Here is a 17,794-nt window from a genome sequence, read left to right as displayed (position 1 = left end):
GTTTATTTATATTATAATATTATTTTTTAATTAAACATTCTATTATTTTATAATTATTTTATAATTATTACATAGTACACAAATTAATATAAATATTGTAACTCACTCTTAATTCCGATTTATATCTTGTCTAAATGAAAGAGCATTTAAGGGAAGAAAATTGACGGAAATAATGATGGAAGATCACAAAAAGATGTGTGATGATTGCACTAAAGAGAAATACTCTTTTGTGGCTGAAATCAAGAAGGATAAGAAAAGGGAAATAGAGGACATGATGAGGGAAAGATATACTTTTGTGAATGGAATCAGAAAAGAACAAAAGATGGAAAACGTTATCCATTTGAAGACAACAAACATCAATGAGCCAAAAAAGAAACACAAGAGGGCTGGAGGCACGGAGGAAGAAAAAATATTGACATTATGGCTGTAGTCCAAAAGTTCGAGGAACAATTAGCCAATACAAGGCAACGCGTGTTAAATGCCCAGAGTCGGTTAAAGAAAGCAATTGAGAGCGGAGACAAATGCGATGAAATGGAGGCCATTACTGAGTGTCAAAAGTGCAATCAACAGTATACAACTTTCCAGATTAAAGCTTCTGACAGCATCTTTAAATATGCACAAACGCGTTTTGAAGACGTGTTTGACTTTGAAGCAATCGATTTGCATGTGTTGTGTTGAATCAAATTGAAATAGCCTTTCACGAGAAAAAGGCAGAAATTGTGTTTGACATAGGGAGCAAGAGTGATGGAGAGTGGCACGAACTTGCTCTTGCCAGAGAGATGCATAATTTGTCTGCCCATTGTTGCTTGTGTTTGTGATGTTATTGATCTTCAGGAGGTCTTCAACACTGTGTTTTGTTCCATTAAATGCGTGGTCTGACCATATTACATTGGTGAATGAGTAGGGATCACTTCCTTGTGACGTCTTCATTGTTATTATAGGGACAAAGCAATACGCATGTTTTGAAAGCTTCTTTTCGACAAGATCTTTGATGAATGACCCATCTATGACGCACTGTGGGACATCTTCTGGGCCAAAGTACTGAATATTGTCCATTTGTTCGACATCTTTTGTTCCACCAGGACAGTACATATATTTGTATTGTCTTGTGACAGTAAACGTGTATGGGAACATGTTTTTGATCATCGGAAGTGCAAAGTCAAGTTGCTTTGAAGTCATTTCATTCATCCACTGCTTTACTGCTTCGTCTTGGATTCCATTGAACTCATCAATATCTTTGAATGGTGTGCTATAAAATTTTGCTACTTGTGACGAGTAGAGAGCACTGTGGCTATTCGAAGATCCAAGAGCCTGCGACCGTACAAATTGTCCTTCAAGAGAATCCTCCTCGCCTAACGCTCCCGCAAACGACTTCACAAGATTCTTAACAAGAGGAATTCCAAAATTGACCAACCCACTTATGATACTTGCCATTAAGAAATACAAAGTTTTCTCTTTTTACTGGATCGAACACGTGTCAAAGACGTGTCAACTGAGACATAAGTTTGATTGCGGACTGGAAAATCAATGGCACAACAGCAGACTTTTTGTAAGTACGGGAAGTACAAACAAAACATTAAAACTAAAGATGGCTACTACGGATGGATGATTATCAACGTTCCACTGAATATCATTGACTACGTGAAATTAGAAAACAAATCCCTGTTGAATGTTGTAAAATCAGTGTTCACGTATTATCCAACGAAAAACACGTTCGACAACGAAGAAGAGAATTTTAAGTGTCTGGTTGCATGTAAGCGTGTTCCAGGAAAGGTTACCAAAGAAGAGGGCATCGAAGTAATTGATATGAGCTTGTCCGATATCATGAGTAGTATGACACATGAATTTGTTACACTTGACACCAAGTTCAGTGTAGACATGAGCAACTACAAGATTTCAAAACTGAATAACGACAAGTACACAATATCAGAGACAGAAAATATTGACATTGAAAACATAGAGAAAGAAACAAATGCAATGGGTGTCCTGTATATCATCGAATTGGACACAGCCGTTGTACAAGATATGACTCACGTGAGTAGCATAAACGGATCGAAGATTGCAGCAATGAGAAGAAACGGGGAAATTGAAAAGAGTGATGTCAGAAGAACGCGTCTTTCAAAAAACACCCCACCTCCACCAACAAAAGAACCTAAGGAAATAGATCTTTCCTATAGTGCAACATTCAGATATTTGGAATAATTCATTTTTAGATGAACTTTTTATTTATTTAATGGCAGGTTACTACAGGAGGTACAGGAGGTACAATAGATACAACAGATACGGGAGAGGTTTTTCAAGAGGGTTCAAACCATTCAACAAGAAAAAAGGCGGGTTCCAGTATAAAACCGCAGACAACTCGATGACGGTAAGTAGCTACAAGAATCTTGGCTTTACAAGAGCAGTGAAAATGAATCTCAGGAGACAGTTCAACGTCACAAAAGGAAAATGCTTCCGGTTGTGTCTCAATCCATTTGACTCTGAAAATCAATCGGATCTCTTTCATGTCGTTCCCTCGAGCAATGGACAACCTAAATACTACCCACGATTTGACTTTGCAAAGGTCGAATGCATCTCAATTAACATCAGTCCAAAACAGAACTCGTTTGATGACTCTCTCTCTTCATACGCGATATTCTACTGCATAGACAGTGGAATCGGTGAATCACGATTTGTTTCGACAACCATCGAAGAGACTGAATCAGATTATGAAATGGTAAAGGCGTACATATCAAACAAAGACGTCAGGGAAGTCAATGACGACAAAAAGATGACGTTCAACATCAAGACAATCCGGTTCATAACAAGTGACGACGTCACAACAATCCACATCGGAAACGGTTTCAATATCAAGGAGATGTGTTCCGGAACAGTCCATGATAATGGGAGTTATTATTCCGGGTTATACGACCCAAAAAATGGAAACCAAGTCTTGCACCCTTACGGACAAGAAGGACAAAATGAACAAGAAGAACACAATGGACAATATGGAATGGACATTGAAAATGACACGATTTTACAGAAAATAATATGTTTTGGAATGGTGTACATGGTATTTCCTCCAGACCATGCTACAAACTACACAATAGATGTTGTGTACAAAATGAAACTTTACTCGTAATTCAGTTAGTTTTTGATATTCAATCTGGAATTTTCTTTGAGATCTCTTCCAATTGATCATCGTTAGCTGGAATGTTATCTATCAGTTGAATGTTTTCCGGCGTTCCTAATAATCGGACAACGTTCTTTGAATTTCCAATCTGAGTAGTTTTACACATTTGAATGAAAATGTATAGGAATTTCGAAAATAGTCTCTTTCCATTCGTCTTTGTAAAGAATCCAAGGAGATTGTTCAAAGATAGATAGGAATATGCATCACTGAGATAGTAGTAAAAGTTAGCATCGAGAATATTTTGAGGGTTCACATTCAAATTTTGCTTTTGAAGGTCTATGAGACTATTTTGCACACTAATAATTGCAGCGTTGTAATCCATTTGCTTCTTCATTGCTATTTCGTTAAGATCATTTATTTTCTTCAAGACTACGTTTTCCGCTTGTGAACTAATCAGAGATACCTGAGACTGTTGCTGTGAGATGATTTGTTGTGCTTGAATGGTTCTATTCGCTTCTTTTGTATCTTCAAGTTCCTTTAACAACTGCATCTGATTCTTCATTTGTTCTTGATACATGGAAACTTCATTTCTCTTCTCATCGAAATATTTCGACTTCTCCTCTTGTGTCGATTTTAACATTGTCTGATACTTCGCTTGCGTATCTTCAACATACCGATCTTTTAGAGCAATTTGATCTTTCATTAGAGTGTTGTCATGTTCGAATTTATTTATAATTCCTTCGGTCATTTCCTTATATTTCTTGTATTCATCTCTTTCCTTTGCAAATTCCTTTTCCTTCTCTACTTTTTCTTTTGAAATACTCTCCTTTTGTGAATTCAGTTGATTAAGTACTGTATTGTATGTTTCAAATTTACTTTCCATTTCCAAAATTTGTTTCCTGTATCCATTTTCAACCGATTTTATCTTCGCGTTTAATTCATTCACTTCTTTTTCTTTCAACTGTTTCAAAGTTGAGATATTCTTCTTCAAATCATTGTTCTCTGTAATTAAAGTGCAGTTCTTATTTTGTAGAATTTTAATATCCTTCTCCTCCTTTTTTTCCTTTTTTTCCTTCTCCTTCTCCTCCTTATTCACGGGTTCAATTGACATCTTTCTTTCATTCTTCGAAAACACTTTAATGGGTTTCTTCTTTTTTTTGGCAGCAGTGATCTGTAATACGTGTTCCACGTACGTTAAGTATTTCTCCTTTGTCATATAATCGTTTTTGTTGTATATATTGCATGTGATGTATGGGAATTCGGTTCCCGATATGAAGACATCACGATATTTTGAAATTCGCTCCGACTTAAAAGGTCCATCGTCGTAGTGTTCGGATATGAATACTTTTGTCATTTCTTTGAGTTGTTCCTTTTCATCCTTTTTCAAATCAAAGGTGTTTATCTTCCTAGGGGTTCTTTCAATTCTGATTGTGGGATACTTTGTAGCAAGAGCATTCATTTTCTTTATCTTTGTATCTTGGGACGTTTCCTGTAAAACGTAAGTGATATCTTGTGCCAGTACAATGATGTTGACGTCTTTATTGAACAAAGCGTGTCGCATGAAGTATTCCATAAAAAAGACGGTATTTTCTTGGAACTCGATTTGACCAAAATGCAAGTTTTCGAAGACCTCGATGTATTTGAAATAGTTAGTCAGTTCGATTCTAAATCCCTCGTCTCTGAAGTATTCGATGATTATAGTCCTTGCAATAAGATTGACTATTGGGTTTGTTGTTGTTTTGAGATAAGACACAAGAGAAACGTTTGGATTTTCACTTTCGCGCATTTTTACAAGTTGATAAATGGCGTAATATAAAGTAATTGTTCCACAGCCCGTATTTTTGATAACGTTCTGATAGAAATCGATATTTCTTTCGCTGTTGCTTGTATTTAATTGTTCCATTAAGAAATGAATATTAAGTTCCAGTGAATTACTCCAAGAAGAACATCACTTGATCTGTAGTGTATATTTCCAAATTCGAGAGAATGGGATTCCTTTTGATTTCCTTTCGTGCAAAATCGATACTTCTCGTATAGAACTCCTTGTCTGTTTTGTATAACTCATTGCTTACCTTCCCACCATTCCAGACAACCCAGCTTTTCTCCGTTTTTTTCGACGTGCAGAGGACAACTGCGTCCTTTATTTTGTTTGTAAGTCCACTCGAGTAGCACGTCTCGAGGAAGATCACCTTCCGTTCCGCATCAAACCCATTCACAACGCGTGCAAACTCGTCCTCGTTGATGGAAAATTCATTGTAAATCATATAATACGTGTCTCCTTTACGTATTGTATGACCAAGATAATAAATGAACAGGTTCTTTACATTCTTCAATCGCAGCGAACTTAGTTCCGAAAGCTTGACAATTGTGTATGAGAAGCGATCCACAAACGACAACATCTCTCGTTGTTTTCGAATCATTTGGATGCATGCCTGATAGTATACTCCGCCGTCTATAAATACCGCCAAGTTCTTTGTAATTTCAGTTGTATCGCCCATGGAGATTATGCTTATGAATGGCAAGTTTTAGCATCGAGGGGGAAAATAGGTCACGTGCAGAACTTGAAATGCAAATGTCTGTTTTTGACGAAATAGTAACCATGTTCTTTGGAAACGGGTACCGAGAGTACAGTATTAGAGACGTAGTTTTCTACATGTTCGAAAGAGATTCGACAAGATTTCTCATGTGTACGCTTTCATTTCACCTAACTTATATCAGCGGAATGGAAATTGTAAAGGAGGGGAGAGGTACGTACAGGATCAATAGCGAATGTAGCTCTGAGGATTTTGATTTCTCAAATAGAGAGGCACTGTACAACGCATGTATGAGTGTCTTAAATGATACAAAGAATGGTACAAAAGAAGTGAAAAGGGTATCACAACATCGATTGTTCATACCTAAGTTAGAGTCGAAATTGAAATTAATGACTGATTCGGAGAGGAATAAAGTTAATCAATCGTTTGATGATTTCCCAAATAAACGTATAGCTTTTGAAAATAACAGAAGAAAGATTGCGGTTCCAACACCAAGAAATGTTTCATGTCAAAAAAAGGAGATTATAGACCCCGAAATTATGGACGTAATCAATTCAATCGATAGTAATCCGATTGTTATAAAAGACACGGAGAAAATCGATAGTAATCCGATTATTATAAAAGATACGGAGAAAATGGATAGTAATCCTAATGTCGTTAAAGAAAGTGCTGACGTTAAAGAGGTTTTGAACGAAATTTTAAACATGGAAAAGATAACTGCTGAACCAAAGGATGGAAATGTAGCTGATGTAAACATGGAAGAGATAACTGCTGAACCAAAGGATGATAACGTAGCAGATGTAAACATGGAAGAAGAATGTCCAAAATACGACGACGACTTGATCAACGAATATACAAATTCTCTTTAACAGAATTCTTACTTGAAACTTTTATTAATTTTGGTTTCGATTTCCTTTTTTGAATTTTCAACTTCGGAAACGATTTCAGTGTAATTGACTGGTTGTATGATAATTCTTTTGTTTGTACTATTTGGTACGATGTTTCTTGTATAATTCACATCATATAATGAATTTCCTAGTAAATTGCCAAACAATCGAAGTGCTCTTTTTCGTGCGTCAGTCACGGATTCCTTAGCTGCTATCTCAAGTGGGTTGGTCTTAAGTGCTGAAGACCCAAATCCAATATCTTCGTGGTAGCATCCATTCTTCAAAGTGATACGAACAATTGAAAGTACACACCCTGTATTCTGTGGGATGAATTGTTTGACCTCATCTGACCACCCGTCATACCCAAACACCGCGTTTGCAATCTCTATTGCGCGAAACCCTTCGAGATATTTCATGCTATTACCGCCTGCTCCTTGTCGAGCACATACCAACTGTTGTGGAGTCTTTTCCATTAGAATCGAATCGATTTCTTTATTGTTTTCAAAGCCGCGGGTCCCAAAAGGGGACAATGTTATTTCTCTTTTCTCCTCTTCCATATACAATTTAAAGATAAGAAAGATTCAATTCACGTAAAATCCATCATAGAGTCTCTTTTGGATCTCCCATGATGGGTCTCTTATGAAATCGTTGAATGTGTCCACAATCTCATGGATCTTCCTTGCAAGCTTCGTCTTCTGCTCGACGTAATCCTGGTCTGAGATGCAATGGCTGAGTGTTCTGTAGATCAGGATGTACTCCGAAAACAGGTCCTTCAAGACGTGCTCGTACTGCAGGTGCGTCTTGTATGTTCCGGCGTTCTCATCAAGAATGGAATTCTCGTTTACACCTTTGATACTCATTGTTATCTATTTTTTAAGTTCTTTTGCGTGAGTATATTTCCAAAGAAAGAAAGTAAACAAGTAAAAAGGATTCGATTAGATGTATTGTTGGGAGTATCCTGTTTGGATGAACCCCATGTCTTCTGGAGGAGCCACTTCAACCTCCATCTCGTTGCTCTGGTGGACTTCCTCCATTGGTTGGACTGCCCTGATTGGAATGGGGACTTGTGTGACAACTGGACTCTTCTCTGCTCTCTTCTGCATCATTGTTTTCTGGATTTTAACGTAATTTGGGTATCCTTCCATGTATTTTGTACTTAATATCATTTCAAGTTCTTCTGAACTGATTCCTAGTACAGAAGTTAGGAGGAAATCATCATCAGTCAGATTACCACGGTCATCCATTTTAAATATTGGTTCTTTCCAAGAAGGTATTACATATTCGTTACCAAGAGAACGAAATTCTTTGAAATCAACTGGAGGGTAGATGCTGCAGTTTTTCTCAAGCCAGTCATCTGATCCGAAACTGTACACGAAATTGCGGAATTCTTTTGTGTTAAACAAAAGTACTAAAGGAACAGGATATATTTGTTTTGTGTCTCTTAAAACACGAGTCTGAAATTCTTCACCTCCCATTAAGTTCTTAATTGTATCCGTGTTTAAAGCACCACACGTGAAGTCATCAAAAATTCGAAATACGTAGTTTGATTCCTCGTTATGGTAAGTAAAGTTTCCATCACCTTTCTGATAATCTACAACGTCTTCGAATGTTATTGTTTTCATTGATGGCAATGTAAGGTATTTAAACATAACACTTTTTCCAATTTGACTGTTTCCTATAAGAATAAGATTGTTGTTTCTTACCCGTTCTGTAAAGAATGTTTCTTTGATCCAATTTCTTGTAAATTGTACGAACTCACAATTTACGAGTCGTGACTGATTCCCTTTCTTCTCCTCTTCAAACTTCCAGTACTTACTTTTTCTCGGACGTATCGTGTTAACCCGTTTCATTAATTCTTCATACTCAATAATACCAAAATTTGAAACTATTATATCACGTGCTTCTTTCAGTGTATTCATTTTTGCCGCTTTTTCTACTAGTATACATTTCAGTACATCTTTCGAAACGCATTTTTCAGACTTAAACCCCAAAGCCGTTTTTAAACTGTTGTTAATAATTCCGGACATAAAAATGGACCTGAACATGATCTGTTCTGTGAATTTCTTTGAAGAATCTACTGGAACGAATGTCATATTTGTAGTATTTACTGAATACTCAATGGTGTTTGTATTACAGTATTTTCTTTTTTCAAAAACAATTGCGTAAACTACAATGAAATCTCTAATGTCAATATTTTCGTCAACTCCAATATTTGTATACAAGTCATTGTCCCAAATTATACGATCATCTTTCATAACTTTCCTTGTAATATACCATCCATAAGAGCTTGGTTCTGATTGAGGGAAGTATTTCATTCTTAACCCATTTTCTACATATGATATTCCACAATTGGTATTGAATATTATATACCCTACAATTCCCTGAACTTTTTTCTTTTCATTGTCCCTTTTTCTTCTTGTTCCCCTTTCACTGCTGCTTTGTGTACTTCTCATGCTCATTGGCAACTGAGATTCGAGATCGGAATAAGTAGTCCGCGAACTGCGAAATCCGAGATCGACGCTAGTGTGATGATTGTTGGAATGGAGGCATTCTAGTACTTTGTAGTAAATGAACTATAGTTTTAGTATTGAAAATAAATGTTTGATTGGCTGTTTTGGATGAATAAGTGGTATGAGACAATACGAATGGAGGCATTCTAGTACTTTGTAGTAAATGAACTATAGTTGTTCCACTTGTGGATAATTCCAAGAGACAAGAACTGCATCTGATTGGGCGATCTCAGAAAGATAACTCCAGTGTGATGATTGGATTCCTCAAATTTATGCAACTATTGTAAAAGAAACCATAAAAATGGTATTCTTGGAAATGAATGAGACTAAAAATACTTTGTTCAATTTTTGTCCACGAAAATGTCCAACAAATATAATAAATAATTGCAGAGCCAAATAACGGGAGATAATGATAAATTAATATATTTCCAACTTGTCCAACTTGTCCAAGTTAGGATTTCCTCATAATATTAGTTCAAAATCCCGAATAATGATTTGAAACATAAATTTTAGACATCTGCCGCAATAACTGGTAAAATAAAAATAGGATAATGAGTAATTACCAGTTGTTTAAAATATGGTAAAACTGGACAAAATAGGGAAATGTACCAAATAAACCCTAATATTCCTAAGTTGGACAACATGGACAATACGGACAATTTCCTATCATCCCTACTCATCCCATTATTTTTCACGGCATTCAACCTGTATTAATCATGGACATTTTTTAGGACAAATTCCTAACAAGGTATTAATAGACACAAATCCGATTTGTCATTCCATTGATTCAAAATGTTATTTAAAATGGAATTCACTTTCAAGAATGAATCAATTTTTTTTAAAAAATGAACAATTGTTGGGTAATATACACTTAACAAAATGGGATTTCTTCCCAATCAACTCACACGTTTTGGATTTCCTGTATCAATCCCTTCATTTTTCAAACAACAAATAACAAAACGAATAACAAATAACAAGGAGTATCCGAAAATAGATTTGATACCTTTTGGGGTGTTCAGTTGTCCAAATGGTATGACAGGCAAATGCCGCGCAGTCGTGTGAGTATTCTATCTAATGTAAGCATATTGTCCACATTGTCCACATTGTCCATAAAGGGAAATAGAACAAAAATTAAGGAGAAGACCCGAAATTGTACACATTACCAACGATTTATACTTTTGCCAAATTCCACTTTTAACTCTTTAGTATTATTATCTATTAGTATTATTTGGTATTATTTGGTATTATTAAGTATGATATTATAAATTGGAAGTTATTTGGTATCTATTAGTATATCATGGAATTATAGTATCATTTATTATTATCTATTAGTATTATTATTCAATACTATTTATTAGTATTCACTAGAATTCAATGGGATTATCAATACGGCAAATGTCCATTCTCCATGTTTCAAGTCAATCTTCGGGATGTCACCCACATCTCTCCCTAATCTCCCGTTGGGGACAGGTGGGGACACTATAGACAATATCCTAATTATCCTAATCATCCCGATCTCTCCCGCGGCACAAACCTAACACTTCTTGTGGACACTTTTCAGGACTAAACCCAATCGGGATATTTATAGGCGCATCAAAATGGAACAAACCATTCGTGAAGTAGAAAGTACTATATCTTCAGGGTCGAAAGAAGTGAGCGCAGCAACTTAAACGATCAAGCAATCTTGAAAATCAGTCGCATCATGAGCATCAACAAAGGGGCCAATGGGAAGTTGCCAATCAAAGGTTACGAAGAGGGAGACGAAATAATAGTGCAGTGCAATAATAAGCCGGAAGGACTTGAGTACTTGCGTTACGACGAAAAGCTGAGTAATCTCTTCAAGGAGTACAACGAAATACGAGACATTGCGGAGCAGGATCGCATGAAAGGCAAGAAATCGTTCAAACTTGCAGAAAACGTGTTACTTGCGCACAAATTGAAAGAAATCGCTTTGACGATTGGCGAATTCAATAAATCGAACGGATGGAAGATGTTCGATATACTTTCAACGGAATACAGGTTCAAGTGATTGTTCCTTCTCTTTTGTTTCATTTCAGGCGCAATTGGAAATCCGCTTAAATGATAATTTATTATTACTATTATTACTATTATTACTATTCTTATTTTTGATCAACTCAATTATCTTTCTGTTATGTCTATAAAAGTATACCCGATGATGATTGATGTCGACGATATTGTGGATAACGTTCTTTCTCTAAAACGGAAATACATTGAAGCAATCGGAGGATATCGTGGTGTTCTTGAACAGACTGAAAGCATGTTCATTATTGCTACAAAGGAATTGCGCGACATACTTGTATTATTCTACAAACGAAAGGACGTGAATCCGTTTGATATAATCCAATTTTCATATTATTCTTGCAAAGTGTTAGAAATGTGTATCAAATGTACCGAAAAGAAAGAAATCTTTGATATCGTTGATTTCATGCTCATCATAACAAAGATGATTGAAAACTACGTTTCATTAAAACGGAAATTGATTAAAAAACAGGTTTCAGACCACTTGTTACAAGATGATGATTCAACAATAGAAGAGGGATTTTATTTCAATTGATTCTTAACTTAAACGAATTTGATTCACTTAAATCGTAATAAGGTCTTCAGTTTTCATGATGTTGAACTGATTCATAGAAAAGTGGACTTTAGATCCTTTGATCTCAACAAAGATGTCATCACATGCGTAAATAGCTTTCTCTGGCTCAAAAACTACAGTACATGGATATTTCACTTCAATTGGCTTTCCCCTTGCTTTTGATGATACGACAATTCCATCTTGTAATAATCCCATGTTGCAAAAACTTGTGATCAAAATTGTCTCCCCCAAAGAGAACTTATCCATGTTGTAAGTCGTTTGAGTCCCATTCTCTAGAATTGGTTGTATTGGATATTCAACAGTTATCCATTTACAAATACTATTGACATTGATCATTGTTTGGGAGTAAATAGTCTTTGTCAATTCAACCTTTTCGTCCTTTAAGTCAAGTGGACAATTTGCATCTACATTGAATAATGAGCTTCTTGTAAATGAAACCGTATCGAAGTTTGTTTCAAAAAACCCATTACAAAGAGTCATTTTTCTGAAAGTCATGTTTTTTTCGGAAACTGTTACAAAGGACAGGATTGGATGCCAGTCACTTGTTGTTCCGGGATTCATTTCATAAACAGTAGCTGTTTTCTCATTCTGTTTGCTTGTGATCACAAAGAAGTGTACGTTCCCAGTTGTTGAATATGTTTTTGTCCCGTTTCTTTTGTCTTCTGCAAAGATGTATAATTCCGGGACAATAAATCCGTATTGGACTCCCCTGCACTCAAAGTGAAATGTCAGGATTCCATCTTTTTCGATCTGTTTTTCGATCTCGTCGTCGTCGAAGTTCTCCATTTTCTCTTTTCGAGAATAGCAGATCTTCTTCTGTGCGAGGTCGTCATTCATGTTCTGCTTGTAGTACTCGATTTCCTCTGCAACGTCGACAACGGAGTCTGCACTTAAGACTTCCTTTGGCTTTATGATTCCTGCTCTTTTGACTCGTCTCATTGATTAAAAAGATCAGATGAAAATGAAAAATGAAAAATCAGTTACACGATTGGGATTTGTTGGAATCGTTGGATTGTTATTTCCTTGTCTTCATTACAATTTAATTCTGAAACCATTGTGAAGTATTTGATGTGAAGCTGTGCTTTCTTGTTTATGAGGTCCTTTGCTTCATTCTGGAGATGCAAGTCTGCTATCTTACGGTCGATATCTTTCATCTTGCTGATGATTTCGTTGTAACTGCTTCGCAATGTTTCTATTGCATCGGGTGATTTTTGGTCTTTCTTAGGCTTCTTTTCAATAATATCCTTTCGTACAATTGGTCTTGCAAGTCTTCTAATCATTGTTTTTTTAGTTTTGCCAAAAAATATACAAAACAAATTTATTTTTCCCCGTGTATTACTATTTCCTTATCATGATATACAAATGCCATGTGTTCGATCAGATCAAGCAGGAAAAGACAAGGAACAATGTTACTGTATTTAATCCGATTAATTTTGATTTCCAAGAGAATATCTTCCTTAGTACAAGTGCCAAACTTATCGAGGATTCCATTTATATCCTCCCAAGCATAATTTGGGAGAAGTAAGTATTTTGACCATTCCAGATAGTAATTCATAGTATTTTCAAAAGAAGAGTACTCTTGTTGTGAAATGCTCATTGATCAACAAGATCATAGATAGTGCATTGAATTTTAGATTGAACTGATTCAAAATGTGGTCCTCTGGAGTGAGTCAAACACTTGATGCAAAACATCTTTTTGAAAGCATCGAAATCGAGAATTGTATCTCGTGGGAATTTGAAGGGAAATCATACTTCATAAGCTATGGTAAGAAACCAACTCCTAAAGAAACATTTGTCTTGATAACGCACCAAAACATCCAATATGACGTTCTTGTAAAGAAAACAATACTTTCAGAAGTCCACTTTATACGTGGGTTCCAAATATACGATTATGAAGTCCGTGACATTGTTGCAACAATAAACACAGAAGATGAAGATGTCTTTGAAAAGCGGATTTTGAAGTACATTCTTACGCCAATGATCAACAGCATCCGAATCCTTCATGAAAAGAAGAGAGTCCAGTGGATGCAAAGGCACCTCCCAACAACAGTAATTAAAAGGTATGGACAAAACTTGTCACATCCGTTCTTCGAAGCTTTTAACACGTATCTTGAAGACACCTTTGAAACACGTTCAGATAGATACAAGGGATTCATCTATGTTGGGGCGTCAAAGACGGGAAAAACGTTCTTCTTCGACAGAATGCTTGTTCCAGAAAAGTATCGAGTAATCCACAAGAACCTCCTTAGTTTCAATGATGTTGGCGGGGAACAGTACAAACTATTTCGAATCCTAGATGATATCAACTGGGCAGACGTAGACTCGGAAACACTAAAGGCACTGTCAACAGAGGAGTAGCTACTACTAACGTGAAGTATGGGTATAGTTACATCTTCCCACTGATTCCAATCTTCCTCATGAACGCAAACACGTACGACATCTTTCGGATCAGATACAAGAAAATATGGTCCTTCATCCAGGAAAACTTCACGGTCTTTCCAAAACAAACGGGTGACAGTGTGATTGAAGACAAACAACTCCTGTACACAGGAACGGAAACAGACGCATATTACATCGAAAACTACATCAAGGACTGCAACTTCGAATCACTCTACAACGGAAACAATATGATCGAATCTATCCAACAGAAATGGAACACCATGAACAAACAACTGCGATACATCCCATTCCCAGAAACATTTGATATTCCTAATCCACATGAAAGGTATTCAAATCTTGAAACGGAGTTCAACCAGAAGAACCTCGAGCACAAGATGGAAAAACTCTCCGGAACCGAAATGATGGACAGATACGACGATGACAGAACGTGGATGTCCGAAGAAGAAGAAGACGGAAACGATAAAAATGATAGTTCCGTAATAGAATAATCTTTACACATTATGCTTTTTGCAAAAAATAACAATTGATCTACTTAATCATAACAATGATCTGTGTTTTGAACGGGTTAGATTTATTAAATTCTGATTCTCTTATTTATTATTATGATGTTATTAATTATATAAGTCTTTGCTACAAAAAATATTATAAGAAAGACTGTATACTTTCTACAATCAAAAATAGTGACGGTGAAGATCCAATTGGAGTTTATTTCATTTATAAATATGAAGACAAACGATATATTTATGCCGAATTTGAAAGCATGTTCATGGTTGGAAGTGGAACAGATTTCAATATTGTTGGGAAACCAAACTATTCATTTAATGAAAAAGAAGAAGAAGAAATAGACTTTCAAAAAATATTAGATAATAATAGTAATATGCTCAAATTTGGAGGGAAAATTCACTCGGACAAGTTTGGATCCAGGTACGACGAATTTATTCCGGGATGGGAAAGAAACCAGTATACTCAAATGAAAGTCATTAATTCTGCTTTAATTTATAAAAGAGATGTGAATATAAATCCGATGTACAATGTTAATGTTTGTCCATTTGGTGCTGATTTCAATTGCGGTATTTATACAAAGTATATTTTTAAAACAGAAAAAAAAGATTATTATCTTGGACTAAATATTGAAAAAGATAAAGCTTCCATTATTCTCTCTAATCAAATCGGAAACCCATTTGTGATATCAAGAAGATGCGAGGATGGAGGTAAACTACTAGTATCACAAACAAACGATGTTTTATACGATGACGACACTTGGGTCATAATAAGTGAAGAAAATGGAATTCACTTGAAATTCAGGGACGACGGTACCGGAATTACTCTTCCAGAAGGACCATGGATTGAGGTGGTACAGACACCAACACCACCGGGAGGAACATGTACAAAAGAGGAACAGAAACAGGTTTGTTCAAACAACGAAGCGGAAAAGGAACAGGAGAAACAGGTACCACAGAAGGAAGAAACGATTGAACCCCCGCAAAAGGAAGAAGCAAACGAGAAAGTTGCAGAGTCACAAGAACCAAAAATAGCACAACCGCCAAGAAGAAGAGGGTTCTGGTAAACAATAATTAAATACTTTTTGAACTTTATAATCGGATGGCAAAGGTAAACAGTGGAACATTTTTGAGTCAAATAGACAAGATAGAAGCGATTGATAAGAAGATAGAGATTCTAAAGAAGAAGGCAAGATCAGGAGACAAGTCAAGTGAGAATGAAATGGTGAGTGAGATAGCACACAAAAAGATCGAGCAAAACATTCTCGACATCATTACAAGTAACACCCACTGTGTTCTGACGGAAAAGACAATCTCAGTCACCGATAACGGGAAAATAACAGGAACGGGGGAACAGGCATGTCGATTTTTGAGAACACTAAGAAAAGGAAAGAAATACGTCATGAGAGAAAATAACGATGCAAACGTGATCTACCACGAAACAGATATCATGGTTTTGGACGACTTCATGAGAGCACTTGAGGAGACAAGAGCAAAAGCATTCTACGTGAAGAAGATCGAAGCAGAGCTCAAGAACCCGGACATTTCCGTTGCACTAAACCTCTCACTCAGGCAGCTTGACCCGACCGTCTGCGAAAGCCAAGACATACAGTATTATATCGATGACGCGTCTAACAACCAAGATATCGGGGTTTCTGGGTGCGCTCTTATAAAAAGCTACAATCCGGAACCAACAATCACGGAAAACAATGGGAAAGTATCTACAAATACAAGTCATCTGATCAATACATCTTTGATGAATCAAATTGAGTCGATTAAGTACCCTACATATTACGTCGTTGCAGGAAGCTTTTCTGGGGTAAGAAACTACGAGATGAAAATCACTATCGAGGTTGCTCTCTTTTCAGAAACGGTAAATTAAATTAAATTGAATTAAATTAAATTAATTCTTTCCAATTATGTGTGTTTCGTTCGGGGATTCGTCACGTATGATTATTGTATTTCTTGCAATGTGTTCCTTTGTCTTTCTTTTGTATATATCCAGAAGCGTTGTAGTGTATTGAGACAGCTTGAAGAACATTTCACACGCGATTTCATAGTCTTCTTGGGTGGTTTTAAAATTAGTTTTATTGTCGTATTTGGAACAAAGATTTGACATTACATCCCATATAAATTCGAAGTCTTTCGCAAGTTCTTTGTATTCGTATGATTCTGAAATGTAATCATTATTCGAAACAATCATTTTAATCAGTGAGACATTCCAGAAAAATTTGCATATATTCTTGATGATACTTGTAAACATAAAGTAGTGTAATCCATACATTTCTGTTCCAAGGGTTTTTCCTATTTCTATAATCATATTTTTAATGTACTCCTTCTCTAAATCTATGATACTAAATACATTAAAGGTTTCTTCAATTGTAATCAGTTGAAGGTGATAATTATTTTCATTTCGTTCAATGAACTTATCGTATGTTTCAAAGAATGCTTCGTAGTAATTGTCATAGTTGCTGAAATCCGAGGAAAGTGCCATTGGAAAACTAGTTCGAGTTCTCGATAAAAATGGAAAAAAACTATTGGATTATTATGACATCCTTCTTTTCACGTTTTTCTTTCCAAAGTATGTACGCAGTATCAACCGTGTTAAAATACACATCAAACACGTTGACAATTTCATCGTACTTGCCTGTTTTCACTAGATGTTCGATTTTGTTCTCTCCACCAATTCGAGCTCCTATTTCGTCGAACAGTTCAATGCATGTTTCAATGTTCTGTTTTATATTCTGGAAAGAATTGATTTCTCTTGTAATGAAATTTTTCATTCCTTTAACAATATAGTTTGCTTTTTTTGCCGTATCGTACAGAGTTAAAACGTGATCCTTCTTTCTCTTGAAGTTGTAATCCAATAGGATTTCTTCTGCTCTCAAAAACATGTTGTAGGTGATACTCCTATTCGACGCCGAAATTTCTAATATTTTTAAAAAGGTCATCGCTTCATATTTTAAATCGGCGTTTATTTTTTTGCACTCGTTCTTCGATTCAATGTAAACCATCCAATATTTTTCTATTTCGCTTTCTTTTACTCCAAAATTCAAATATGTAGTGATTTTTGTTTGGACAAGATGCTTTCTTTTCGACGGCTTCATCAAATGAAATAAAAGATAATTCATTTACAATCAAGAAAATCTTTGAACCATTTCTTTAAGTCAATCCCTGTTTTCTTTTCGAGTTCAGTCCCCAGCATAGCAACTCCTTGCAGGAACATACTCGTTTGGG

At 35.9% G+C, this 17,794-nt stretch overlaps 17 protein-coding genes across 17 annotated transcripts; 9 read left to right on the top strand and 8 right to left on the bottom strand.

Annotated features, from left to right (window-relative positions):
- Positions 1–492: 492 nt before the first annotated feature.
- EIN_150890 (hypothetical protein) lies at positions 493–1,434 on the bottom strand (the record flags this gene model as incomplete). Its single annotated transcript, XM_004257935.1, has 1 exon — positions 493–1,434. One exon carries the CDS (start codon positions 1,432–1,434, stop codon positions 493–495), a length of 942 nt encoding a protein of 313 aa, XP_004257983.1.
- A 93-nt stretch (positions 1,435–1,527) lies between these two features.
- EIN_150880 (hypothetical protein) lies at positions 1,528–2,202 on the top strand (the record flags this gene model as incomplete). The annotated part of the gene is made up of 1 exon (XM_004257934.1): positions 1,528–2,202. The coding sequence occupies one exon, from the start codon at positions 1,528–1,530 to the stop codon at positions 2,200–2,202; it is 675 nt and encodes a 224-aa protein (XP_004257982.1).
- Positions 2,203–2,233: 31 nt separating this feature from the next.
- Positions 2,234–3,121, top strand: EIN_150870 (hypothetical protein; the record flags this gene model as incomplete). The annotated part of the gene is made up of 1 exon (XM_004257933.1): positions 2,234–3,121. The coding sequence occupies one exon, from the start codon at positions 2,234–2,236 to the stop codon at positions 3,119–3,121; it is 888 nt and encodes a 295-aa protein (XP_004257981.1).
- A 19-nt stretch (positions 3,122–3,140) lies between these two features.
- EIN_150860 (hypothetical protein) lies at positions 3,141–4,898 on the bottom strand (the record flags this gene model as incomplete). Its single annotated transcript, XM_004257932.1, has 1 exon — positions 3,141–4,898. The coding sequence occupies one exon, from the start codon at positions 4,896–4,898 to the stop codon at positions 3,141–3,143; it is 1,758 nt and encodes a 585-aa protein (XP_004257980.1).
- Positions 4,899–5,043: 145 nt separating this feature from the next.
- Positions 5,044–5,610, bottom strand: EIN_150850 (hypothetical protein; the record flags this gene model as incomplete). Its single annotated transcript, XM_004257931.1, has 1 exon — positions 5,044–5,610. One exon carries the CDS (start codon positions 5,608–5,610, stop codon positions 5,044–5,046), a length of 567 nt encoding a protein of 188 aa, XP_004257979.1.
- A 101-nt stretch (positions 5,611–5,711) lies between these two features.
- On the top strand, positions 5,712–6,450 carry EIN_150840 (hypothetical protein; the record flags this gene model as incomplete). Its single annotated transcript, XM_004257930.1, has 2 exons — positions 5,712–6,386; positions 6,445–6,450. The coding sequence occupies 2 exons, from the start codon at positions 5,712–5,714 to the stop codon at positions 6,448–6,450; spliced, it is 681 nt and encodes a 226-aa protein (XP_004257978.1).
- Positions 6,451–6,523: 73 nt separating this feature from the next.
- Positions 6,524–7,090, bottom strand: EIN_150830 (DNA repair and recombination protein rad52, putative; the record flags this gene model as incomplete). Its single annotated transcript, XM_004257929.1, has 1 exon — positions 6,524–7,090. The coding sequence occupies one exon, from the start codon at positions 7,088–7,090 to the stop codon at positions 6,524–6,526; it is 567 nt and encodes a 188-aa protein (XP_004257977.1).
- A 378-nt stretch (positions 7,091–7,468) lies between these two features.
- On the bottom strand, positions 7,469–8,182 carry EIN_150820 (hypothetical protein; the record flags this gene model as incomplete). Its single annotated transcript, XM_004257928.1, has 1 exon — positions 7,469–8,182. The coding sequence occupies one exon, from the start codon at positions 8,180–8,182 to the stop codon at positions 7,469–7,471; it is 714 nt and encodes a 237-aa protein (XP_004257976.1).
- A 2,563-nt stretch (positions 8,183–10,745) lies between these two features.
- EIN_150810 (hypothetical protein) lies at positions 10,746–11,072 on the top strand (the record flags this gene model as incomplete). Its single annotated transcript, XM_004257927.1, has 1 exon — positions 10,746–11,072. The coding sequence occupies one exon, from the start codon at positions 10,746–10,748 to the stop codon at positions 11,070–11,072; it is 327 nt and encodes a 108-aa protein (XP_004257975.1).
- Positions 11,073–11,195: 123 nt separating this feature from the next.
- On the top strand, positions 11,196–11,618 carry EIN_150800 (hypothetical protein; the record flags this gene model as incomplete). The annotated part of the gene is made up of 1 exon (XM_004257926.1): positions 11,196–11,618. One exon carries the CDS (start codon positions 11,196–11,198, stop codon positions 11,616–11,618), a length of 423 nt encoding a protein of 140 aa, XP_004257974.1.
- A 27-nt stretch (positions 11,619–11,645) lies between these two features.
- Positions 11,646–12,596, bottom strand: EIN_150790 (hypothetical protein; the record flags this gene model as incomplete). The annotated part of the gene is made up of 1 exon (XM_004257925.1): positions 11,646–12,596. One exon carries the CDS (start codon positions 12,594–12,596, stop codon positions 11,646–11,648), a length of 951 nt encoding a protein of 316 aa, XP_004257973.1.
- A 711-nt stretch (positions 12,597–13,307) lies between these two features.
- On the top strand, positions 13,308–14,015 carry EIN_150780 (hypothetical protein; the record flags this gene model as incomplete). Its single annotated transcript, XM_004257924.1, has 1 exon — positions 13,308–14,015. One exon carries the CDS (start codon positions 13,308–13,310, stop codon positions 14,013–14,015), a length of 708 nt encoding a protein of 235 aa, XP_004257972.1.
- A 59-nt stretch (positions 14,016–14,074) lies between these two features.
- EIN_150770 (hypothetical protein) lies at positions 14,075–14,545 on the top strand (the record flags this gene model as incomplete). The annotated part of the gene is made up of 1 exon (XM_004257923.1): positions 14,075–14,545. The coding sequence occupies one exon, from the start codon at positions 14,075–14,077 to the stop codon at positions 14,543–14,545; it is 471 nt and encodes a 156-aa protein (XP_004257971.1).
- Positions 14,546–14,823: 278 nt separating this feature from the next.
- Positions 14,824–15,624, top strand: EIN_150760 (hypothetical protein; the record flags this gene model as incomplete). The annotated part of the gene is made up of 1 exon (XM_004257922.1): positions 14,824–15,624. One exon carries the CDS (start codon positions 14,824–14,826, stop codon positions 15,622–15,624), a length of 801 nt encoding a protein of 266 aa, XP_004257970.1.
- Positions 15,625–15,659: 35 nt separating this feature from the next.
- EIN_150750 (hypothetical protein) lies at positions 15,660–16,439 on the top strand (the record flags this gene model as incomplete). The annotated part of the gene is made up of 1 exon (XM_004257921.1): positions 15,660–16,439. One exon carries the CDS (start codon positions 15,660–15,662, stop codon positions 16,437–16,439), a length of 780 nt encoding a protein of 259 aa, XP_004257969.1.
- Positions 16,440–16,460: 21 nt separating this feature from the next.
- EIN_150740 (hypothetical protein) lies at positions 16,461–17,051 on the bottom strand (the record flags this gene model as incomplete). The annotated part of the gene is made up of 1 exon (XM_004257920.1): positions 16,461–17,051. The coding sequence occupies one exon, from the start codon at positions 17,049–17,051 to the stop codon at positions 16,461–16,463; it is 591 nt and encodes a 196-aa protein (XP_004257968.1).
- Positions 17,052–17,091: 40 nt separating this feature from the next.
- EIN_150730 (hypothetical protein) lies at positions 17,092–17,571 on the bottom strand (the record flags this gene model as incomplete). The annotated part of the gene is made up of 1 exon (XM_004257919.1): positions 17,092–17,571. The coding sequence occupies one exon, from the start codon at positions 17,569–17,571 to the stop codon at positions 17,092–17,094; it is 480 nt and encodes a 159-aa protein (XP_004257967.1).
- Positions 17,572–17,794: the final 223 nt, after the last annotated feature.

This window comes from Entamoeba invadens (genome assembly GCF_000330505.1).
Source record: "Entamoeba invadens IP1 unplaced genomic scaffold scaff_1105074726367, whole genome shotgun sequence".
In the NCBI taxonomy this organism is placed as follows: Eukaryota; Evosea; order Mastigamoebida; family Endamoebidae; genus Entamoeba; species Entamoeba invadens.
The sequence above is the reverse complement of the archived record's forward strand: the minus strand, read 5'-3'. Positions and strand labels throughout refer to the sequence as shown.